This window comes from Marmota flaviventris, chromosome 10 (assembly GCF_047511675.1).
Source record: "Marmota flaviventris isolate mMarFla1 chromosome 10, mMarFla1.hap1, whole genome shotgun sequence".
Lineage (NCBI taxonomy): Eukaryota > Metazoa > Chordata > Mammalia > Rodentia > Sciuridae > Marmota > Marmota flaviventris.
Genome location: NC_092507.1, coordinates 121,958,405 through 121,983,678, shown reverse-complemented (window position 1 = coordinate 121,983,678; position 25,274 = coordinate 121,958,405). Strand labels below are relative to the sequence as shown.

Below are 25,274 nucleotides of genomic sequence, written 5' to 3'. Positions count from 1 at the left end.
CCTCAAGCTGGTCAAGTTCCCACTTCAGAGGCTTTGAACTCTTGTCTCGTTTCCCTTTCCCAGACCTTCACACGGCTAGTGAGCCAAGTGGCCATATTCTGCGAGAGTGGCTGAATCACCCAGGGCTGGCTTTTTCCACGGTGCGTCTGGAGGTGGCAGCTGCTGATGCTGGTCCAGGGCCTGCATCTCCCGAGTCTCCTCTTTCCCCAGAGAAGGAGCAGTGGGACCAGGAAGGGGCTACTTGATGATGTGTCCTCCCTCTCAGGAAGTGACAGCTTCCCCGGCACACACGGCATCCCAGTTGACTCTCATCCCAGTCGACATCTCTTTGGCCAGAACTATGTACCTGCCCCTCTGAAAACAAGGCTGAGAAACTGAGTACTCAGGCAGCCTCAGGGCTCCACATGGCTGCCCATCACCGTCTGAGAGTCCTCTCCTAGGGCCTGACTGAAGCAGCCTCCCCAACATTATCGTGCTTTAATTTGTGGTGCTGGGGATCAAATCCAGGGCATCGAGCATGCTAAGCAAGCTCTCTACTACTGAGCCAATTCCACAGCCCTCTCCCAGACAATTTTAAATTTTTAATTAAAAGATTTATTCCCCCCAGCCATTTTCCATCACAGGACCCTGTCTCATATTATCTCATTTATTTTATTTTCACTGTGTGGGCGCCAAGCATGTGGACCCCGGTGAGCAGGCCTCATCAGTCCTGTTGTGGGCTGGTCCCTACAAGCCTCTGGCATCTGCAGCTGTCAGCTTGTGTTTGCTGAATAACTACATGGCTAGATGGATGGGCGAACAGGCAGTTGGAAGACTGAGTTCTTGATCTATGCAGTGGTGTGAAAACAGGATGCGTACTCTAGACAGGGTTAGGAGGAACTGAGGGAACCTGTGATTTGAATAAGGAAGGTAGAGATTCTAGAATGACTTCCGAGAGGTTTCTTGTTTGGGCAAGTGATGATGGGACCATTCATTAATGCAGAAGGAAAGGAGGTAGGAACATGGGAAATGAGGGAATGAATTCAGACCAAAGGGTCTCCACTGCGTGTGCAGCTGCCCACGGGTGATGTTAATACTCATGGCTCTGGCAGGAAGGCGGAGGACGCGGTGGGCTCAGTAGCAATTGTAACAGGAGGATGTGGAAGTGGATGTGTTGCCATGCGGACAGCTTTATGGGAGCACGGCTGTGAGGGCAAGATGGAGGGGCAGCAGTCGCTGAGGGGAAGCAGGTCAAGGGTGGGCTCTTGTAAGGGGAGATGCTGGAGTCTCCAGTGGTCGGATGTTATCATCTGATCTATTTTACTTTTAGGTTTTAAAAGTTAGGATTTTCTTGGAGTTGTTGCTCAGATGGGATCTGAAACCCAGAGCTCCGAGGGATTATCGGGGGCTCCAGGTAGGCCCAGCTTTTTCCACCAAGCTATGTCAGGGCCTTGTGATAGACCCAACCTGATCTTTTCTTAAAATTGGGAGCCATCTCGCCACAAAGCCATGAAAAGCTAATTTTGGCTTTACTATAAATTACTGCAAATTCTGAACCTGCTTGGAATGCCTGCCCAGGCCTTGAACTCACCCATGCCTGCCTCTCTGACCAGATAGCAGCCCTCTCTCAAACTTTAGTGATGCCTCACAAATCTTGGCCTTCCCTGTCAGATAACGACCCTCTCTGAGGCTTTAATGACCTTTATAAATTCTGATGTCAGGGCCAGCAAAAATGTAAACTACAAAAATGTAACACTAGCATTAGTGTTATGCTTGGCAGAGTTCTGTTACCTGTAACCCCCCTTTGTGTAACTTTCTGTGCTATAAAGCTGGGCTACAAGAAAGCTTCGGGGCTGTCTTTGGCTCTCGCAGTTTTTGTTGGGAGAGGCAGCCCGGCCGGTCGAAATAATAAGCTTGCTTTAATTTGATTTTAATTGGAGTCAGTGGTCTTTTCTTGCGACCTGGTCTAACACTTGTCCCCAAATAGGGGCAGGAGCTCTCTCGTGGGCTGGGAGGGTGGATCACCTGGTTCTCAGGGTGAGAAGGCCAGCGGCAGCTAGGAAGCAGGGCACTGCGTCTGGCTGGGCTGGCCTCTACTGCCCTCTCGTGGACACTGCACACCACCCAGAGAAAGTCTGCCCTAGGACCTGGGAGAGCCAGCGAGTGGAGCAAAGAGGAACTGGCAGAGAGTGAGAAGTGCACACGCTTGTAGGTTCCTGGAGTAGAAAGTCCCTTCAGCAGTTACAGAACCCAGGGCCTCAGATCTGGGCAGTGCCGCTTCAGTGAGCACCTCAGATGGTTCTTTTGGGCACTGGGGATTGAACTCAGGGTTCCTTACCACTGAGCCACATCCCCAGCCCTTTTCTTGTTTTATTTTGAGACAGGGTCTCTCTAAGTCGCCTAGTGTCTGGCTAAGTTCCTGCAGCTGGCTTTGAACTAGGGATCCTCCTGCTTCAGCCCCTTGAGTTGCTGGGACTACAACTGCCCTAGTCCATAATTAAAGGCAAACACAGGGGCTGGGGTTGTGGCTCAGCAGTAGAGCGCGCGTCTCGCCCGCGCCGGACCCTGGGTTTGATCATCAGCACCACGTAAAAAATAAATGAGTGAAATAAAGGTTTTGTGTCCAACTATAAAATAAATATTAAAAACAAAAAAAAGGCAAATGTCGGTTTGGCTTTGGAGTACACCACTCTCTGATTTCCCCCTTCAACTGGTGACCTGTTGAAGTAACATGGTGAGCCACCACACACCATACCAACTAGGGAGTGGGGAGCTGGCTAGAGCTGTCCTGGGGAGAAGTATGAGAAACCAAATGTGTCCCACTGTCACGTTTAAAGGTTCCATAGTGGAGGCCATGAGCCCAGCAGCTTTCCTCCGCCACGACCTCCTGCTGTGATGTCTGCCTCACCTCAAGCCCAGGGTGATAAAGGCAGCTGACCATGGACCGAGACCTCGGAAAACGAATCAAACATTTAAATAAGAAGTTGAGCTGGTTGTGGTGGCACATGCCTGTGATTCCAGTGGCTCTTGAGACTGAGGCTGGAAGATGGTGAGTTCAAGGCCAGCCTTAGCAACTTAGTGAGGCCCTAAGCAACTTAGCAAGACTCTGTCTCAAAATAAAAAAAGGCTGGGGATGTGGTTTAGTGGTTTAGTGGCTCTAGATTCAATCCCTGGTACCCCCCAAAAAAAGTTGAAAAGAAAATGAGCAAATCAAAAGTGAGGAGACACTTGGGTGCAGTAGCACACACCTGTAACCCCAGTGACCTGGGAGGTTGTGGCAGATGGATCACAAGTTCAAAGCCAGCCTGAGGCTCTAAGCAACTTAGTGAGATCCTGTATCAAAATAAAAAGAGAGCCGGCCTGGTGGCACACGCCTGTGATCCCAGCAACTCAGGAGTCTGAGGCAGGAGGATCTCAAGTTCAAAGCCAGCCTCAGCAAAAACAAGATGCTAAGCAACTCAGTGGGATCCTGTCTCTAAATAAAATACAAAAAAAGGGCTGGGATGTGGCTCAGTGGTCAAGTGCCCCCTCAGTTCAATCCCTGGTACCAAAAAAAAAAAAAAAGAGAGAGAGAGAGAGAGGCAGCACTTTTCTATATGCAGGATTTAATACTCTGACAAGGGCTCTTGGTGATGTTAACGTTCTAGTAGGATGGCTCTGGGAAGCTTAGAGAATGCCATGGCCATATTAAATGAAGTTGAATGCCAGGACTGTTGTGGCATACAGTAGAAGAAGGGATAAAAGGCTCAAAAAAAGGGGTCATGCTGGGTGAATGCTATGTAAAGTCAGAAAACTCACTGAATGATCAGGGTCCATTAGAGCCAAAGCCCACCCCATCCACAAATGTGATAAAGAGTGTCCTGGCAGGACGGGTGCCACCTTCACTGAGCAGCTTAAGAACGGCCACACTCCATAGGCGTGGGCAGGCAGAGGGAACTGTGGAGGACCGGCTCACGGACACAGTGGGGAGGAGGGTACTGAACCGGGTGGGGGGTGCTCAGTTACTGGAATCCAAGTGGTAGAATTACTGTCCCAAGCACAAAGGTTGGAGAGGTAGCCAGGGTCTGACCAGCAGAGAGCTTTCTTGGGGACACGATGGATGGCATTCAACAAGGATATTGTTTAATCTGTACAATGAAACAAAATCAAGGATGGCGCAAGGCAGCTACTCTGATAAAAATTTTCGATGCTTTGCTTTTTGCCCGTGAGCCGGCTTAAAAAATTCATCTTTATTGAGATACGATTTACCTGCATTAAAATTAACCAATTTAGAACCAGGATTGTGGCTCAGTGGTAGAGTGCTTGCCTGAGGCCCTGGGTTTGATCCTCAGCACCACATAAAAATGAAGTAAAGATACTGTGTTCACCTACAACTAAAAAAAAATAATAAATATTTAAAAAATTAAATCAAATTAAATTAACCAATTTAAAGATTTTGATGAGTTTTGCAAATGAGCTCTATACATACATGTCAGTATCCATGATGGACACTATTGCACAGTGTCCATCACCACAGGATACGGAACTATCTATCATCCCCCCAGGTCTTTGTGCCCGTGGTGCGCTGCGGCCAACTTATCAGCACTGTGTTCAGTGATGTCACACTGGTTGTTTGAAGTCAGCAATGTCAGAGGCATTCACACCGTGCAAATTGACATCTTCACTGTTGTTGAATGTTCCCTGAGCACAGTATTTCTCTCCATTTATCTAAACTGATTTCTTTCATCCACGTTGCATATAGTTTTCATCATACAGAATCTAGATATTTTAAACGAACAATTATAAACAGTATCATCTTTTAAATTTTGGTGTTTGAATGGTGTGTACGTGTGTGTGTGTATTTCTAGGTTTTTTTTGGTAGCGTTCTTGATATTTTCTACATAGATAATCCTGTTATTTGCAAATGGAGACAGTTCTATTTCTTGTTTTCTGATTCCTACCTTCTATTTCACTTCCTTGCCTTATGCACTGCTAGAACTGCCAGCATTCTGTTGAATGTGAGGGTGAGAGCAGACATACTTGCCTTTTTCCTGATCTTAGAGGAAAATAATTCAGACTTTCACCATTAAGTGTGCTAACTAAAGGCCTCTGTAGATGTTCTTTGTCAAACTGAGGAAGTTTTCCTGTACTCATGTTTCAGAGTTTTGTTTTTTAAATCATGAACTACTATGGAACTTTTGTCACATGATTCTTCTATATCAATTGATATGATATTGGGATTTTTTTTTTCTGTAGAGTACTAATATGGTGTTTTACACTGATTTATTTTTTAAAATCAAACCAGCCTTGCATCCCTGGAATAAATCCCACTAGTGCATAGTGTGTATTGTTTTAAATACCTTGCATTTACCTATTTACTGATACTTCTTCCTCTTTTTATTATTGGTACTGGTGATTGTACCTGGGGCAATTTACCACTGAGATACATCCCCAGTCTTTTCTATTTTTTATTATAAGACAGAGTCTGGCTAAGTTGCTGAGGTTCTCACTAAGTTCTTAAGGCTAGCCTTGTACTTAGAATCCTCCTGCCTCCACCTCCCAAGCTGCTGGGATTACCCAGATTTGTACTACCATGCCTGATTTAGTAATACTTTAAAAATAATTTTTGCATCTCTATTTATGAAAAATATTGATCTATACATTTTTGCACTATTTGTCTATTTTGTTTTCTTTAGAGCAACCAGTTTCATAAAAAGAATTTTTTTCCTTTTTTATTTTGTGGAAGAGATAATGTAGCTATTTAAAAAAAAAAAAACATTGGGTTAAACTATCTAGCAAAATCATGTAGACCTGGAAATTTCCTGTTTGGGCAGGTTGGAGGGAGGGTTGTTTTTTTTTTTTTTTTTTTTCCTGGTACCAGGGATTGAACTCAGGGGCACTCGACCACTGAGCCACATCCTCGGGGTCTCACTGAGTTGCTTGGCGCCTCGCTAAATTGCTGGGGCTGGCTTTGAACGTGCTATCTTCCTGCTTCTGCCTCCCAAGCCGCTGGGATTACAGTCATGTGCCACTGGGCCCGGCCCAGGAGTTTTAAATTATACATTCAATTTTCTTAAAAGTTAGTATTTAAATGACAGTTACTATTCAAATGATCTATCTCATATTGGGTTATATATGGTGTTTGTGCCTTTTATGGATTTGGCCCATAAGTCGTCAATTTGTGGGTACAGAGTTCATAGTATTCTCTTTCCTTTTGATGTTTACAAAGTAAACATCAATGGTATGGCATGTTTCATTCCTGATATGATGATTTGTGTCTTTTTTCCACCTTTGTCAGTTTTGCTAGTGGTTTGTCAATTTTATTGATTTTTTTCCCCCAAAGAACAAGCTCTGTTTCTTTGATTTTCACCTATTCTTTTTCTTTGTATAAGTTTCATTGGCTTCATTTCCTTATCTTTATTATTTCCTTATTGATGGGTTTTTTTTTTTGGCTTATTTTTGTCTTCTTTTTTTCTAGGTTCATGAGGTGAAAATTTAGATTATTGATTTTATTTATTTGTTTTTGGTGGTTGGTTTTTTTTTTTTGTATGTGTGTGTGTGTGTGTGTGTGTGTGGGTGGGTGGTGCTGGGGATTGCGAGGCAAGCACTGTACCAACTGAGCTATAGCCCCAGCCCTAGATTATTGATTTTAGATTTTTTCCCCCCTGGTGTGCACATTTAGTGCTACAATTTTCCCTCAGCTCTGCTTTAGTTATGTGATAGGAAGTTGAATATGTTGTTTCATTTTTATTAATTTCCAAGTATTTTTAGAGTTTTTCTTTGACCTATGTATCATTCAGTGTTGTTTGGTTTCTAAGTATTTGGAGATATTCCTCCTATCTTTCCATTATTAATTTTTAGTTTGATTCCATGGTGGTCAGAGAATGCACTCTATGATTCAGCCCTTTCTTGTGTGTGTGCTGGGACTGAACCCAGGCCGTGTGCACGCGAGGCAAGCCCTCTACCCACTGAGCTGCATCCCCAGCCCCCAGTTCTTTTTTGTCTGTTGAGACGGGTTTTATAGTTTATGTAGGTATGTGTTCTACGACAGTGAGCGTGCGCGCACACACACACACACACACACACACAGTGTACTCTGTGGTTGGGTCATGTTCTACAAATGTAAATCAAGTCCTGTGGTTGATGGCGGTGTTGAGTTCTTCTGTATCCTTGCTGATTTTCTGACTAGTTATTCTATCAATTATTGAGAGGGGTGCTGACATTTCCAAATGTACCTGAGGATTTGTAGATTTCTATTAGTTTTGCTTCTTTGCTTCATGTATTTTCAACTCTTTTGTTTGGTGCTTATGCATTTAGCACTGTACATCTTTTATTTATTATTATTATTTTTGGTACTGGGGGTTGTGGGGAGCCACTCTGAATGACCCACGCCTTCTATCCTGAAGGGAGAGGCTCTGACTGATCACGTTTTTTCATAGTGACTTGGGTGTTGTCCCTGTTCAGGAAGTTGGGGGCATGTCTTCAGGAGAAGGCGTGTCACTCATCTGTTCCTTTGTAATCCTACCCTTTTGCCCTGTTTGGGGTAGAATGTTCCATGGAAACGCCCTTTGTGTGTCCCCTTCTCTTGCTCTGCCTTTGGGTGTGGCCTTCCTAGTCCTCCTGCTGACAGCAGACATCAGCCCCCTGAAACCTGACCCCTGCCTCATTTGAATGGCTTCTCCTCAGCACGCGCTCTCGCTCTCTCTTTCTGCAGACCCTAAGGTCAGAGGAGCCGTCACAAGACCCACTGTCTCTTGTGCGGTTATTTTGTGCAGCCCAGTTCACCTGGAGTGACCCTGAGTGTTCTAGTCGTGAGAAACCCGACAGGGGGGTCTAACCCAAGGGTGCTTTACCACTGAGCCACATCCCTAACCCTTTTTCTTTTTTAGTTTTTACTTGTTCTTTTTAGATATCCATGAAAGTAGAGTGTGTTTTGAAATATTATACATACATGGAGTCTACCTTATTTAATTAGACCCCTTCTTGTGGTTGCACATGATGTGGCGGTACACTGGTCGTGCGTTCACATACACATATAGGAAAGTTATGTCTGATTCATTCTATGGTCTTTCCTATTCCCATGCTTCCTCCCTTCCCTTCACTCCCTTTGTCTAACCCAATGAACTTTTATTCTCTTCCCTGCCCTCCCTTGTTGTGGGTTAGCATCCACATATAAGAGAAAATATTTGGCCTTTGGTCTTTTGGGACTGGCTTATTTCACTCAGCATGGTTCTCTCCAGTTCCATCCATTACCAGCAAATGCCATCATTTCATTCTTCTTTATGGCTGAGTAATATTCCATTATGTGTATGTGTATATATATATATATATATATATATATATATATATATATATATATATATATCACATTTTCTTTATCCATTCATGTGTTGGTGGGCACCTAGGTTGGTTCCATAGCTTGGCTATTGTGAACTGAGCTGCTATAAACATTGATGTGGCAGAGTCACTACAGAATGCTGATTTAAAGTCCTTTAGGTATATACCGAGGAATGGGATAATAGGATCAGATAGTGGTTCCATTCCAAGTTTTCTGAGGAATCTCCATACTGCTTTCCAGAGTGGTTGCACCAATTTGCAGTCCCACCAACAATGTATGAGTGAACATTTCCCCCCACATCCTCACCAACATTTGTTGTTGCTTGTATTCTCGATAATTACCATTCTGACCGGAGTGAGATGAAATCTCAGTGTAGTTTTAATTTGCATTTCTCTAATTGTTAGAGATGTTGAACATTTTTTCATATATATTTGATCATTTTTATTTCTTCTTCTGTGAAATGCCTCTTCAGTTCCTTAGCCCATTAACTGATTGGGTTATTATTATTTTTTGGTACCAGGGATAACCGGAGGGGCACTCAACCATTGAGCCACATCCCCAACCCTTGTTTGTATTTTATTTAGAGACAGGGACTCACTGAGTTGCTTAGCACCTTACTTTTACTGAGGCTGCTTTGAACTCACAATCCTCTTGTCTCAGCCTCCTAAGGTGCTGGGATTACGGGCGTGCACCACTGTAATTTGTTTACAGTGGTTATTTGTTTGTTTGTTTTGGTGTTAAGTTAATTTTGAGTTCTTTGTATATCCTGGAGATTAATTCTCTGAGGTGCAGATGGTAAAGATTTTCTCCCATTTTATAGGCTCTCTGTTCATGTTCTTGATTGTTTCCTTTGATGTGAAGAAGCTTCTTAGTTTGATACTATCCCATTTATTGATTCTTGATTTTACTTCTTGCATTTCAGGAGTCTTATTGAGGAAGTTGGTTCCTATGCCAACATGGTAGAGTGTTTGGCCTACTTTTTCTTATATTAGGCACAGGGTTTTTGGTCTAATGTCTAGTCCTTGATCCACTGTGAGTTTCATGCAGGGTAAGAGACAGGGATTTGATTTCATTCCATGACATACAGATTTCCATTTTCCCTAGCACCATTTGTTGAAGAGGCTCTCTTTATCCCATTGTATGTTTATGGTGCCTTTGATGTGGGTCTGTGTGTACTATAGGTCTTCATGTCTGCTTTGGCACCAATACCAGGCTGTTTTTGTTCCTATAGCTCCGTAGTATAAGTTACGATCTGCATTGTGATGCCTCCTGCTTCAGTCTTCTCACTAAGGATTACTTTGGTTATTCTGGGCCTCTTATTTTTCCAAATGAATTTCATGACTGCTTTTTCTATTTCTATGAAGAATGTCATTGGCATTTTAATAGGAATTGCATTAAATCTGTATAGTGCTTTTGGTAGTATGGACATTTTGACACTATTCTGCCTATCCAAGAACGTGGGGGATCTTTCCATCTTCCAAGTCTTCTTCAATTTCTTTCTTTCATGTTCCAAAGTTTTCCTTGTGGAGATCTTTCACCTCTTTTGTTAGATTGATTCCCAAATATTTTATTTTTTAGACGCTATTGTGAATGGGAGAGTTTTCCTGATTTCTCTCTCAGCTGATTTGTCATTGGTGTATAGGAATGCAACTGACTTATGGATGTTAATTTTATATCCTGCTACTTTGCTGAATTCATTTATGAGTTCTAGACGTTTTCTGGTGGAGTTTTTTGGGTCTTCTAAATATGGAATCAAGTCATCAGCAAACATGAATAGTTTGAGCTCTTCTATTTGTATCCCTTTAATTTCTTTCTATTGTCCAATTGCTCTGGCTAGGGTTTCAAGGACTATGTAAAATACAAGTGGTGAAAGAGAGCATCCCTGTCTTGCTGCGGTTTTTAGAGGGAATGCTTTCAATTTTTCTCCATTTAGAATGATGTTGCCCAGCTGTTTTTAAATTTTTTGAGACCTTGAACTTGAGAGCCTCCAGTCTCAGCTTCCTGAGTGTTGGGTTGGCAGCCTTCCCTTCCCCACCCCCTTTCACGGTGGATGTGGGCGGGGACTTTCCACCTAGCTGAGGAGACCCGAAATGGCCAATCAGAAGCTGTCATGGCAAAGGACCCCAACCAACACGCTTCCGCCAGCTGAAGCAACAGCCCTGTCAACTCACCTAGTCCTTGACCAGCCAGTGACAGACACTATGCCCCTAAACTCGGCTTGGCCAACCTGCTGTCAGTAGCTGCAATTTAGATGGCCTAGGCCTTCCTTCCCCGGCCCTCGCCCTTTTGCAGATGGTGAACCTTGCCCGCCCGGGAGGGCCCCCCAGTAAATCTTCTTTTGGTGCCTCATTCTTGTTCTGTGGTTCCTGATCCTGCACGTCCTTTCTGCTTTACAGAGTTTCTGGGGTTACAGGTGTGTGCCATGGTGCCCGGCAGAACTGCTATCTCTTCTTGGTGGACTGACCTTTCTATCATTACATAGACTTTCCCTGTCTCTGTAATTTTCTTTGATTCAGAGTCTACTTTATCTGATATTAATATAGCCCTTTCTGACTTTATTTAATCATTGTTTGCATGGTATAACTTTCCCTATCCTTTTGGAGTTTCCTGTAGAGAAGGGACAGTTGGGTCATGTTTTCCAGTTCACATTGCCAAGGTGGTACTGGGGATTGAACCCAGGGCCTTATGCATGCAGGGCAAACACTCTACCAACTGAGCTATATCCTCAGCCCACACATTGCCCATCTTAGTTCTTACTGGTATATTAGACCTCAAGTCAACCATTTTATTTTCTGATTTTATTGTTTATTGTTTTTTAAAATTTTTCTTTTTCTTACCTTCCTGAGAATTATGTGAACTTTTTAAAAAAAACCAAAAAACTCTTTTTTTTATAGCTTTATTTATTTATTTTCAGGTGGTACTGAGGATTGAACTCACTGCCTCACATTGCTAGGCGAGTGCTCTACCACTTGGCCACAAACCCAGCCCGTGAACTTTTTTTTAATAGCTCTTTTGTGACTTATCTGTAGTTTTGTTTTGTTTTTGTTATACTGGGGATTGAACCCAGAGCCTCACATATGCTAGGCAAGTGTTCTACCACTGAACTACCTCCCCTGCCCCATCTGTCATGTTTATGAATATCTCTTTGTGTAGCTTTCTAATTGGTTGTTCTTGGCATTATATTATAGAACAACCAATAAAATATACAATGTAAAAACAATACATAATGTAACAGACATACCTATATCCTATTATAACCTACCATTGTCATTATTTTACCAGTTTGGAAACATGCAGTATGGAAACCTATCCCTCTTTTTGTTTTTAAATTATTTTAGTTGTTGATTGACCTTTTTTTAATTTACTTACATGTGGTGCTGAGAATTGAACCCAGGGCCTCACACATGTTAGGCAAGCCCCAGCCCAGGAAACCTATCCCTCTTTTAATTTCTTGTCTCATCTCCCACTTGTCGTCTAATTAAAAAAAATACATTTCCTTTACATATTTTTAGAAACAAATCGATAGCATCATAATTTTTGTTTCAATTGTCAATTTAGAAAATTCGAGCGAACGAAAGCCTACTGACTTAGCCGTATTTGTTTCTCACTGCTTTTCCTTCCTTCCTGGTGTTCTCAGACTTCTGAAGCTATTGTTCATTTCTCTTTAGAAAACTTCTCATTCTTCTTTTAGAATAGGTTTATGGGTGACAACTTCTTGTAGTTTTTCTTTGTCCAATAATATCTTTTTTTTTTTTTTTTAGAGAGAGAGAGAGAGAGAATTTTTTAATATTTATTTATTTATTTTTTAGTTATCGGCGGACACAACGTCTTTGTTTGTATGTGGTGCTGAGGATCGAACCCGGGCCGCACGCATGCCAGGTGAGCGCGCTACCACTTGAGCCACATCCCCAGCCCCTCCAATAATATCTTAATTTTCTCTTCCTTCCTGGAGGAAATCTTTTCTGGGTACAGAATTTTACATTGATAGTTCTTTGCTTTCAGCACTTGAAAAAGACTGCACTATTTCTTTCTGTTCTCCATGGTTTCTGATGAGAAATCCACTGTCACTGGCTTTTTTTTCCCTTTTAGGGAAGGTGTCATTTTCAAGATTGATTCTTATAACACGTAATACAATGTAAATCCTATATAAATATTAGACTGTGTTGTATAGGAATAATAACAGTAAAAAAGTGTCCATGTTTAGTACAGATCAACCATCATAATAGGACTAACTACAAGTACACGGAAGAGATACAAGGCAAATAATGCCCAAGCCATGAGTGCTTGAGAAGAGTGAGGATCTGTCAAGCAGTGGGAGACCACAGCAGGGTGCACCTACACTTCACTTCATTCATGTAGATTCAGTATAGTATTGGTGCATGGTAAATTCAAATTTTGCTTTTTGGAAATTTTCTGGAAAAAAAATTTCCAAATGTTTTTGATCTATAGTTGGTTGGGTACAGGAATGCAGATACGAAGGGCCAACTCTACAGGAACTGGCTTGCGTGATTATGGAGGCTGTGCAGTCTCATAACCTGCCATCTGCAAGCTGGAGACCCAGGAAAGTCAGTGGTGAAATCTAGTCTGAGTTGGACATCAGAGAGCCAGGGAGCCAAGGGCAACAAGACAGACGTCCCAGAGCAAGCGGAAGGCAGGAGGCCAAGGAAAAACATTTCTCCTTCCCTCACATTTTTGTTCTATTCAACAGTCTCTCAACATTTGGAGGACGCTCGCCCACACTTGGGATATTAAGTTACTGTGTAAACTGGTTCAAATGCAGTCTCCTGTGGAAACACTTCATAGACACACCCAGAATAATGGTGAAAGTTTTCTGTCTTGCTAAATTGTCCCTTTCCTTTGGCTGGCAATAATAGGGCTCTTCCTTCCTCTCTCGTTTCCTCCCTCTTTCCCCCCCTTCCTTCCTCTGTGCCTACTGGCATTTCCAGATTGCTGTTTTTTTCAGCTCCAAGTCTGGGATAAATAAGGCAAAAAAAAAAAAAAAAACTCACCAGGGCTGGGGTTGTGGCTCAGCGGTACAGCTCTCGCCTAGCACGTGCGAGGTGCTGGGTTCAATCCTCAGCACCACATAAAAGTAAACAAGTAAAATAAAGATATTGTGTTGACTCTAATATCTTTTTAAAAAGGTTAACAGTTTTGTGCAAAAAAATAAAATAAAAAAAATAATAACTCACCAGTGTTTTCCTCAAAAAGGTCGCAAGGCTCCTAACAGTCTGCTTTTTTCTTTTCACTTTTTAAAGTCTTATGTTTATTCTATAGCAATTTCAGAATTTATAGTTATAATGATGGCAAAAATACATCTTCTCTATCTTCCCAGAGGCAGAATTTCCATCCAGTGGATTTTTCAATTCAGATATTTTTTTTTAAATATTTATTTTTTTAGGTTTAAGTGGACACAATATATTTTACATTTATGTGGTGCTGAGGATCGAACCCAGTGCCTCATGCATGCTAGGCGAGCACTCTATCCCTGAGCCCCAGCCCCAGCCCCTCAATTCAGATATTGTATTTTCCATTTTAAGAAGATCCATTTGGGTCTTTAAAAAAATATCTTCCATTCCTCTCATTATGTTTTTGTTTTCCATTTCATTCTTTTCTTTTAAACTGATTAAATATGTTCTCTTTTGATTTACTTTCAATCTTGCACAAAACTGTTAACCTTTTCAAAAAGACAACTAGAGAATATGGTTAGATACTTAGTTTCACCACTTTGAGCCTTTATTTCCTCTAACATTCTAGCAAAGTCAAGGAACGGGACCCCTTTGTCTCTTATTTTTAATTGAAAAATAAAAGTTATACATACTTATGGTATACACACAGAATAGCTAAATCAAACTAATTTTACATATACATTACCTCATATAATTATTTTTTGGTAAGAAGACTTAAATTCTATTCTATTCCAATTTTTATTTTCGTTTCTGAAATTATTTTCCCCCTTTGATTCTACATTCTACATTTTGGAATATTTTGGGAAGAATTTACTCTTACATATGAAAATATGATCTATACCATTTTTAAGTATACAATAGATTATTAACTATAGTCACCATGTGGTACAATACATCTCTTGAATTTACTTCTTAAAATTTTGTATTCTTGATGATCAACATTTTCCCCCAGTAACCACCATTCTACTCTTTTGCTTTCATGAGTTGAAGTTTTTAGATTTTACATGTAAGTGACAATATGAAACAACTGTCTATATCTGGCTTAACAACTCGATAGCAAGATAATGTTCTTCAGATCTGTGTTGTTGAAAATAAGAAACCTCATTCTTTTTATAGGATGAATAGTATTTCACTATGACCATGACTCCCTTTTCCTTCTCCGTTCATCTTGATTCCATGTCTTGGCTACTGTGAATGACGCTGCACCGGACCCAGAAGTGCGGATCTCTTTGATATGCTGTTTTTGTTTGGGGTACACTTCTTTTCTTCACATCTTTGCTAATGTCATCTTTCATCTTTTTGATAATAGCCATCGTAACAGGTATGAGGTGATCTCTCATTGTGGTTTTAATTTTCATTTCCCTGATGATTAGTGGTGTTGAGCATATACCTGTTGGTCATTTATATGTCTTAAGAGATATCTATTCAGGCCCTTTACCTATTTTTTTTTTTTTTTTGAGAGAGAGAGAGAGAGAGAGAGAGAGAATTTTAATATTTATTTTTTAGTTTTCGGCGGACACAACATCTTTGTTTGTATGTGGTGCTGAGGATCGAACCCGGGCCGCATGCATGCCAGGCGAGCGCGCTACCGCTTGAGCCACATCCCCAGCCCCCTTTACCTATTTTTAAATTGGGTTATTTGTGTTCTTGCTATAGAACTGTTAAAAGTGTTGCTTATGTATTTTAGATATTAACCCCTTACAGGTCTTTGGATTGCAAATATTTTCTCCCATTCTGTAGGTTGTCTCTTCACTCTGTTAATTATTTCCTTTGTTGTGTAACTCTTAATTTTGCTGTAGTACCTTTTATCTACTTTTGCGCCTGCACTTTTGGGGTCATATAAAAAAAAAATCAGACCAATATCATGAGCTTTCGCTGTTTTTTCCAAGTAGTTTTAGTTCCAATATTAAATTCTTTAATCTGAGTTGGTTTTTGTATATGATGTGAAATAAAGATCTAATTCCACTACCTTTACATTCCTGAAGAGCATAAAACATATTTGTAGCTCTTCTATTGTCCTGTTTCTAATTCCACCATCACTAACATTTCTTGGATTGTTTGCCTTGGTTCTGGGTGCCATTATCCTCTTTTTAACATAATATTTGATTTGATATCAGACGATGGAAATTTTATTTTGCTCAGTAATAGATTTGGTGATTTCTTTTATGAGTATTGATACATTTGGTATCAATTTGATCTTTTCAAGGCCTGTTTTTCAAGCTTTGAATGGTGGGCCCAGAGTAACCTTTATCCCAGTGTCCATTAGTGAGTCCCTTTTTTTTTTTTTTAGTTGTAGATGGACATAATACCTTTATTTATTTATCTTTATGTGGTGCTGAGGATTGAACCCAGTGTGTCACTCATGTGAGACGAGTGCTCTACCACTAAGCCACAACCCCAGCCCCAGCCCAGTGAGTCCTTTTTTAATTTTTTTAATATTTATTTTTTAAGTGTAGATGGACACAATACAATGCCTTTATTTTTTATGTGGTGCTGAGCATCGAACCCGGGTCCCACCTACACTAGGCAAGCACTCTACGGCTGAGCCACAGTCCCAGCCGCCCAGTGAGTCCTTTTTTTTTTTTTAAATATTTATTTATTTTTAGTTTTCGGCGGACACAACATCTTTGTTTATATGTGGTGCTGAGGATTGCACCCAGGCCGCACACATGCCAGGCGAGTGCGCTTCGGCTTGAACCACATCTCCAGCCCCCAGTGAATCCCTTTTAAAAAGATTTTTTAGTTCTAGATGGACACAATCTATTTATTTATTTACTTTTTATGTGGTGTTGAGCATCAAACCCAGTGCCTCACACATGCAAGGCAGGTGCTCTACCACTGAGCCTCAGCCCCAGGCCCTAGTGAGTCCTTTTAAGTTGGTATCTCATGCCCCATGTATTATAAGATCTATTCATTCTGGCAGACAGAAACACAAATGAAATATTCTCCAATTCTGTGTGAGCTCTGGGAACTGATTGGCCTACCAATTGATTGTGCACGCTTGTATGTTTTAACTCCCAGCTTAGTAGAATTTTACCTTTGCGTGTACATGTCAGCATTCAGATTTTTTCCTTCTTTGGGTGGTACTGTGTCTTGATCCCAGATTCTCACACGCTAAGCACACACCCCGTCACTGAGCTACCTCCCAGGTGCCAGCCCAACACTGAGGGGGACATTCTATAGATATCCAAACTCCTCTGTCATTTCCTCATCTCCAGTGTTCTGCCTTTCCATTTCTGGCCAACTCCTCCAAAAATTCCAATCTCTTCCTTCTATACTCAAGCCTGAGGGCTCTATTGTGCTCCCTTCTAAGCAGTGATCCTTACCCACGAAGTTCAGGAAAGCACTTCTAGGCAGTAAGCTGAGACAATCATAGGGCCTTTATTTCCCTTTTCTCAAAAAGTTCTACACCACCTGCTATCCTGTATCTGTAAACATTTTAAAATACTTTGTTTCTGTTTTTGTAATTTATAGTGGGAAGGCAATTTGTAGCTGTGATTCCTTCATGAGTGGAAGTAGGAGTCTTCTTGAGCCAGTTTTTCAGCTAGAAACGACTGGAAGCTACACTCCTAAGAGAAAGGACTCTGAAACACCAAGACAAGTGTATAATAATTACCCCAGTCCTATCCCACAGAGACTTGTGACCTTTTATGTACATAATACAAATCAGAGAAAGAGGAATACCTAAATCTTTTGAGAACTGTTGGATACAGTTTTATTTGACATTCGCATCCCAGGATCGGATATCCTACCATTGTGGACCTCTATTACAGTGGCAGTGCAGAATGATAAAATTCAGGTTCAGGTCTGGCTCTCAGGACAATCAGGACAGTCTGAGGACAGAGGCTCCAGGGAGAACAGTCAAAGCAGGATCTCCTTTATTGAGAAAACACACACAGCTAGTATAATGTACAGAAGCCAAACAGAGTAAAGGTCAGCAGGGTGGGGAGAATTTACATCTACACCCGTCCTACAGGCAGTAATGGGAGACACGAGCTGTCCTTGAGGGCAGAAGGGTTCTGAGCCTATCCTAGAGGTGGTCCAATTCTTCATCACAACCCACAGCAATGCCTTCTGGCTAATCGCCAGGTGCTGTCTTAGCCACAAGTGGCCCCAGGACTGGGAAGCGGGTAGCAGCCAGCAAGTTAAGTTTCCTCTTTTCTGATGCAACATGCCCCACGTTACATCATGCCCTACACAAGTGCTGGGGATGTGGCTCAGTGGTTAAGCGCCCCTGGGTTCAATCCCTGGTACTTGCTTTCACTATTGAGAAATAATAATACACGGTTATAGCTCGTCCCTGGACCATGCCCAACCCTCTGTTAAAACATAGTATGAAGGAATGTGGCCCATCTGGACATTCCATACACCCTAGTACTTTATTGGTAATTGTACAGGATGAGCAAGAAATGGGGCCTTGGCAGAATAAAAGTCCTTCAAATGGTGGTACACAAACTGAGTACAAGCAGGTTTCCAGAATCCTGCCCGTCAGCAAAGTTCCTGGAAGTCCAGTGACCTGGAGCACAAAAGGGTATTCCCTCGTAAGTGAAGGAGATCTGCATTTTACACTTCTATTCAGAAGGGAGCTCAGTGCCGAGGTTTACAGATAGTATATTCCACCCGCGGGACTGAAGTGGCACCCCCTTTCTCCACAGAAAAGCCCTCTTCACCATGGCTGATTTTAGGACTGTCAGCAAAAGAGTCCAATGTAGGTAAACTTCCTATTTTCATGTCGCCCTGTTTACTTGGCCACCGGCTGAGAGGATACAGCACTCCAGGTGCTGGACACCCCTTACTAGTTTTTCATAAACGTATCCAGTATAGTACTTTGAAGTAATGTGCAAACAAGGCCTCTGTCCTTGAGCTGGGCTTCACAGAGATGTCTACATTTTTAAGATAAGTTACAACTGGGCTCCATGGTAACAGCTGGCAGGGGAGGAAAGAAAGGGGAGAAGAAGCTCTCCCCTTCTCAGGTGTGGTCCTTGAAGAGTTAACTTGCCCAGAACAGTGAAAGAAAAAGCTGCTTTTATGTGAACTTCTGAGCCCCTCCCCTTACACGCTGGGTATAAAACTCTGAAACTCCCTGAACTCGGGGTTCAGGGGATTGATTGATTACAGCAAAAGCTGTGCCCTCTGAACCTGGCTGCAGCCAAATAAAACTGTTTCCTGCTATCTTCGGTGTCTTGCCTTGTTTGTCCCTACAACAGGACTACTGCTTTGACACAAATATCAGGTGACAATAAAAACTGCCAAGTGTGGGTGGGATGCAGAGCAGGAAAAAGCTGTGCAGCAGGTCTGGACTGTGGCCCAAATGGTCCTACTGCTTCATCTAAAAAACACCATATTATATTAGAGGTGTCAGTGGTAGGAAAAGACCACACAATGTTTATTGCAAGCCCTAGTAGGAAGAGGCACACAGATCTCACAGCTATGGAGCAGGGCCATGCCTTTGGAAAATGAGAATTATTCAAACTTTCAAAAGTTTGCTCCTGGCCTGCTACTGAGTTCTAGTTGATGCCCATGGGACATCAAGTGGCCATGTTGCCAGAAATAATTATTATACTCTGGGTTTTGTCAGACCCACAACTCATATCGTGGGGGAGGGGTGGCCCAGCAGCAATCTTTCATAAGATGGAAGTGATATGTACAGAATTTGGCACAAGCAAGGAGAGAAAGCAAAGGCAAGCTGCATAGCAGTGACCAGACTGTCACTTGCCATTGTTGAACTTCTAACTCTGGGCTCTGAGGGTTTAGAAGTCCTGGTCCCCCGGTCCCCCCAAAAAAATATTTCTATCAGTAGACAAACACATAGCTTACACTCTAAGCTTCAGATCAATGCCAAGAGACAAGAAGGTAAGGCAAAGAGACACTATCTAACAGGAGTAACTGACCTTGATCATCAGCAGATGGGGCTGCTGTTACACAATGGGGACAAGAAACAATGTATAGGCACTCAGGCCATTCATGAGTATCTTTCTTTCTCTTGCCCTATTTTGAAGATAAAGGACAAGTACAATCATGGCCTAAGAAGAATATGATGGTTAGGCACCTAATCAGGTAACCCACTTGGACCAGCAGAAGTATAAGTCTAAGGGGGTAGGTCAGCTAAAAAATCTAGAATGGGTTGAGCAGGAGGAAGATGAATACCAGTTGTACATTCAAATCAAGCTAAAGCAGGAAGGGACTAGTCTGCCCCAGATTTTTAAAAAATTTACCATGAAAAGAGATGCACTAGAAGGATCTATTCCAGAATTTATAAAGCAAATGGTTCTGAGCAGTTCAAAAAGTGGACTGACTACTATAGGACTGAAGCATTCAGTCCCCAAATTGCTGAAAAAGCTGACAGCTGGTAGTTCTTACCCGAGCCCCCTTTGGGAACAACCGTTGGCTGAAGCTCTCTACCTCACCCAGGTCATGCCCTTTTCTGGGCCAGATAGAAAGATATGTAGGCTTAACCCACCTGCTTATTGGAGCATCCTAGTTTGAGCTTCTAGTACAATCCAGAGTCCTTTTGTAAGATGGCATCAGCTCAACTTTTTCCTCTACCCAACCCTGTTTCTGTTTCTCCCCAACAAGCATTGATTCAGAGGACTCCCTCCCAATAAACTTTCTCCATACAAATCTCCAACTGTTCTTGCCAGGAAATTAACCTAGAAGTATTTAACATTTTTTGAAATAAGCTGTGTGAAATGTGCCTGTTGCTCAATTTCAGAGAACATCAGAATGGTGATCAATTGAAAGATGCTATTATGTAAGTCTTCCATTTCAAGAAAAGTAGGAACGGCAAATTTCAAACAGTACTAGTCCTCCATCTGATTTAGAGCGTTCTGGCACGTGTGAGGGTGGGTGTAGTTATCAGTGCAAGTATTGATAGACCTTATTTGGGATGAAAATGCTTAACTGGCTCAGAGTGACAAGTCAGCTCAAATAGGATGACAGAAACAGATCTCTGAGCTTCTGGTGGGTTTGACAGGAGTCTTATCTTTACCTCCCCTCAATTGCATGAACTCAATTATATATGAGTGAACCTGGCACAATCCACCTGTCAATATAAACTTATGCAGAACTATTTACTTCATCTCCCATCAAGACATCTATCCGTACAACTTAGTGAGTTCCTTATCTTCATTGTGCTCAAGAATTTCAGGAGGTAGTTCAAAAAACAATTTTCAGAATTCCAGAAGCTCATTCAAGAAATAATATACACATATACATTCCTTTTTAAAGCTTCTTTCATCCCAGCTTCATTTTCCATCAATTACCTGTAGGCCTTATTCAGATCTCCTTAGAGAAGCAGAATCATGTTATTCTTATTAATGACTATATCACTATATTTAATGACAGTAAGCTTTAAGACTAAAGACATATCAGCTTATTCAGAGTAATTTGCTCAGAGCAACTATAGAATATCGCAAGCTGATATAGTCTCTCCTTTTTTGGGGGGGGGGGGCAGCAAACCTCAGTGCTCAAGAACATATTCCACTTGGATGTCTTATCCCCAGTGTACTCAAGTCCAGTTAAAACAAACAAACAAACAAAAAAAGCACACCTCTTTTATTCAAGTGTGTGATATTGGGAATTGAACCCAGCGGCACTCTCCCATTGAGCTACAACCTCAGATCTTTTTATTTTTTGAAACAAGGATGCACAAGCTGGTCTTGAACTTCTGATCCTCTTGCCTCAGTCTCCCAAATCATTGGGATTACAGGTGTGTGCCATTATACCTATCAAGAATGCACATTTTATTTCTGTTTGAGATACAAATATTCAGTTTGGATGATGAAATTAAAGACAATGGCTAACTCTTCCATTTGTTTCAATCAACTCCAAGAAAAGAAAAGACTAAATAGAATCTAAACTGTTTCAATCCACTGGTATCCAGTTTATCAAATCAACAGCCTAGTACTTCTTTGGCAAAAGTGCTCTGATAGAGCTGGATATGATGGAGACGGCGAATATGGAGAATTCAACATGTATATACCGTTCAGTCCGATGAGTCCAAATGTTCTCTAAAATTCCATATTTGGTCAGGTATGGGAGTGCGATCAGGGTACTGGCCCCTTTTTGTTCCACTGCTACTGATTCTGCTTTTCAGTCTTGCAGGGAGAGTAGGTTCAGAGAGTCTGGGAACTGGTGGAGGTCAGGCCCTTGGCAGCTTGTTGGGCCAACCAGAACTTATATCTTTTGGTCCTGGGCTTTTCAAAGTTTACCACAGACATAGGAACTCTCACGGTGTCAAGCCCATTGACCTGAACACATAACAAGAGGAATCCTTAAGGATCAGTCAGGCAGGTAATGACTAACACCACACAATCCCAGCTCTTCATACTGATTTCTCACCCAGTAAGAAAAAGGAAAAATTACATGAAACACTCACCGTCACCTCACACCAGTACTCGCCCCACCGTGTGATAGGCTCCTCTGGTAGTTTCAATGCATGAGGGGCAACCACGACACCAAGCTGCAAAAAAAAAAAAAAAATCAGCCAAATGAACTCATGGCTTCCACTCTAGGCAACCTCATAAAGCAGGTTCTACGACTTCCTATAGAGGGATGACTAAAACTGGGGAGCTCACTAGAGCTGATCCCCTGGGAAGGCACAGACTCCCCAGAAAGTAGCAGAGAAACTGAGGTAGATTCACAAAAGAAAACAGGGCTTGAGACCAAAATTACTTCATCTACAAAGTAACAATTCTCTAGTGAATCATAAATCCCCAGGTTCTCCCTAGCTAGAGAGAAAATAAATGGAAACCATAACCTTTTCCTATCAAATCTTTAAAGTCTCTGCCTATCTTTAGTTCTTAGCCATTTCCTTCCCACACCCTTCAAAAATCTGAGAAACCTTCCTTCTCCAGTTAGATGATCAGATCCTTTCCTGACAAAGGGTTCAAGGCTGGGCCTCCTTCCCAGAAGTAGCTTTCCCCCTCAGGAGTATGGTGATATTTGCAAACACTCACATTCTTAAGGAAGTGGCGGGCAACTATTTCAGAATTCAGCTCCCATTTGACATTGTTCTTCATTCCTACCTCCAAGTGACAGTTTCTCAGAAATTTCACTGTCTGAAAGGAATTATAAATAGGATGGGGTCTGAACTGTAGTCCAAGAAGAGGAAACATGTTAGAAGGAGTTATAATGATTGAGAGTTTCAGGTAAAGGTCATTATTTCTACCTCACAGCCAAGACAGGTGAGAAAGGAGTAAGAATGACAAAACATTCTTATTGTCTTAAGGCTGCTGTGATAGATATTTTAGCAATACTTTGTGGGTGGGTGGAGTGTGTGTGTTACCTATACCTTGCTATTCTTAAGCAAGGAGAAATAGACATGTTAAAGTCACAAACGCCAATGGAGGCCCCCAGTATATCTCAGGATGGAGTAACGTTCAGAGACTTAATTTTAACCCCAAATTTCTGACCCTTGAAATCCACCCATATCCCATTAATGGCTCTTTCCTGATTACAGAATAAAGTATAAATTCATTAATTGAAGACTCAAGATGTTTTGTATATCTTGTCCCAATCCCCTTTTCAGTCATGTTTCTTAATATTACACTATATAAATCCTCTACTTTAGTTAAACTGGTCTACTCTAGGTTAAAACATGCCTTAATTTTCTACTTTTTTTCTCCCTTAAAAACACTTTCCCCATCTTCCTGGCCTATTCAAAGCTAACTAATCCCAAAAGGTCTAATTTAGTCCCAACTGGGAGGGAAAAAAAAAAAAAAAAGCCCTCCTCAATTACTCTGGAACTCATTATGGTCTATATAACTCTTATAATTTACCACCTTGAGTTTACCCATTACCTTCTGATGTGTCTAGTTCTTCCCAACTTGTCTGTACTATCTCTGAAGGCAGAGTCCTCAGCTCACATTTTTCTATAGATCTCCTAGTTTCCAGATTGGGAACTCCCTCAATAATTAGGGCACTTCTCCCAACAGGTCAGGACTACCAAGATGTCTCCATACCAGTTATGTGGGGTGATCAGAAAACGTCAAGAGAATCAGGGAAACTCTTAGAAAGAGGTTGGTGACTCCTGTAAATGGCCAATAAAGGCTTCCTATGTTTCTACTCACCGCCTCGCCTGCCTTGGTCTGGATCCTCTCTAATTTTCCTTCTTGTCTCAGCTAGAAAAGCAAGTTAAAAGTGAAAATAAGTAAAAGAAAAATGAGCCCACGTTAAACAACGCCAGACTCTTACTATGCTGGACACAGGCAGGGCTTCTGCATCTCTGTTCCGACTTCATTTTCAAATTAAGCAGTAAAAGGAAGGCACTTGCCAGAGGAAACCTTAAAATTTAATCCTCACTGTCCCTCTGTCTTTCCTTTGAGCTCACCAATTTCTCTTCTTCGAACAGCTTTCGGTTTTCAGGGGATGCGTACACGGCGAGTCCTTGGGGAAGGAGCCGATTGCGACCCAAAGACTTGCTGACAGAAACCAGGTCACCGCGGACTCCAAGTTCTGCCATGGGAAACAGAGGCCGTCGGTGACAACGGTCTGGCCCCCACAGGAGCGCTGGCCCGTCCTGGAGGCCGTGCCCAGCACGGGGGAGCCGGGGGGAGCCGGGGGAGCCCGGGCCTTACTCTCCACAGACTGCGTGAGGATGAGCTCCAGGTTCTCCTTTGGCCGGTGTTTCGTGTCCTCCACCAGCTTGTAGACGCGGTGTCGCCGGTGCAGACGCGGCTTGCGGCCCTCCCCGGCCAGCGGCACCTTCCACCAGCGCTCCACGACCACAGTGCCCTGGCGGCCGAGCAGACGGAGTGAGCGAGCCGCCCGCGCCCCGCGCCCCGCGCCCCGCGCCCCGCGCCCCGCGCCCCGCGCCCCGCGCCCCGCGCCCCGCGCCCCGCGCCCCGCGCCCCGCGCCCCGCGCCCCGCGCCCACCCGACGATGGGAGAGGCTGAGGTCGCGCTCCAGGGCCGGGGGGGCGCCGGGAGGTCGCGGCCAGAGCGGCTGCCGTCCTCGTCCTAGCAGTAGCCGCGCACCAGCCGCTAGCAGCGGAGAGCCGCGGGGAGCGGCGAGCGCGGCGGCCGCCATGGCCCGGCTCGCGGCACCGGAAGTCCCGACGCCGGCGCAGGCGCAGGGAGGCCCCGCGGGCTGCCCGCGGCGCGCCTGAGCCGGCGGGGGGCGGGCGCTGGCCGGCGGCCCCGCTTCCTCTCGGCGTTTTCAGTTCGGGGCCGGCGTGGAGGCGCTGCGTGAAGACAGCCTCCCTCGCCCGGCTCGGGCGGGCGCTGCGGCGGCGCTGGGCTCCCCTCCGCGGCGCGTGCCAACCGAGGCGTGCGGTGCCAGGCGGCTTCGGTTGGGCCCACTCTCTGGAGTCACCCGACCTTGAGTGACGGCCGGACCCTGGAGAAGAGGCCGCTCTCACTTTTCCTTCAGAGCGCTCTGAAGACGGCAACGGGCCGGAATCCTCCGGAAAGCTGCCCCCCAGGAGCTGCCCCCCATGGCCGCCAGTACTGGAGGCTTCCGAACCCGAGGGACGAGGGCAGGGCCGGGCCGGGTCGGGGAGGCCAGGGGCCCCGGCGGCCGGGCTCAGCCCCGACAGCGGAGGGCCTGTCTGGCGGAGGCCGTGGAAGGGCGCTCGGTGCTTCCTCCCGCGGGGCCTTTCCGCACGCCGCAGCCGCCGCTCCTCGGCACTCAGGCTTCCTGGACACCAGCCCTCCGCACACCGCCCTTGGCCGGCTCTCTTCTCCCCCTTTCCGAGGGCGACCACGGAGCCACATCCCCAGCCCTGTTTTGAATTGTATTTAGAGCCAGCTGAGGCTGGCTTTGAACTCCCGATCCTCCTGTCTCAGCCT

The 25,274-nt window shown here is 43.5% G+C and overlaps 1 protein-coding gene and 1 non-coding gene across 4 annotated transcripts; both read right to left on the bottom strand.

The window, feature by feature from the left end:
* Positions 1-10,950: 10,950 nt before the first annotated feature.
* On the bottom strand, positions 10,951-11,021 carry Trnaa-ugc (transfer RNA alanine (anticodon UGC)). Its single transcript has one exon. It is a non-coding gene; the product is annotated as a tRNA-Ala (tRNA).
* Positions 11,022-14,956: 3,935 nt separating this feature from the next.
* Positions 14,957-24,546, bottom strand: Mrpl9 (mitochondrial ribosomal protein L9). Of its 3 annotated transcripts, none has more exons than XM_071618429.1 (7): positions 24,361-24,546; positions 24,063-24,219; positions 23,816-23,940; positions 23,556-23,606; positions 22,443-22,544; positions 21,863-21,946; positions 14,957-17,361 (listed from the first exon to the last, which is right to left on the bottom strand). In XM_071618429.1, the coding sequence occupies exons 1-7, from the start codon at positions 24,511-24,513 to the stop codon at positions 17,347-17,349; spliced, it is 687 nt and encodes a 228-aa protein (XP_071474530.1). In that variant the 5' UTR covers positions 24,514-24,546; the 3' UTR covers positions 14,957-17,346. The 3 variants fall into 3 exon arrangements, with proteins under 3 accessions (XP_071474530.1, XP_071474528.1, XP_071474529.1); XM_071618427.1 differs by lacking the exon at positions 14,957-17,361 and adding an exon at positions 21,025-21,734; XM_071618428.1 differs by lacking the exons at positions 14,957-17,361; positions 23,556-23,606 and adding an exon at positions 21,025-21,734.
* Positions 24,547-25,274: the final 728 nt, after the last annotated feature.

Excerpts from the sequence above, each read along its gene's own strand:
- Mrpl9 (XM_071618427.1), bottom strand. The coding sequence starts at position 24,513 with ATGGCGGCCGCCGCGCTCGCCGCTCCCCGCGGCTCTCCGCTGCTAGCG. Across the intron at positions 24,220-24,360 it reads TCAGCCTCTCCCATCGTCGG|GGCACTGTGGTCGTGGAGCG; the intron begins GTGGGCGCGGGG and ends CTCGGCCGCCAG. Across the intron at positions 21,947-22,442 it reads CCCGCCACTTCCTTAAGAAT|CTTGGTGTCGTGGTTGCCCC; the intron begins GTGAGTGTTTGC and ends TTTTTTTTGCAG.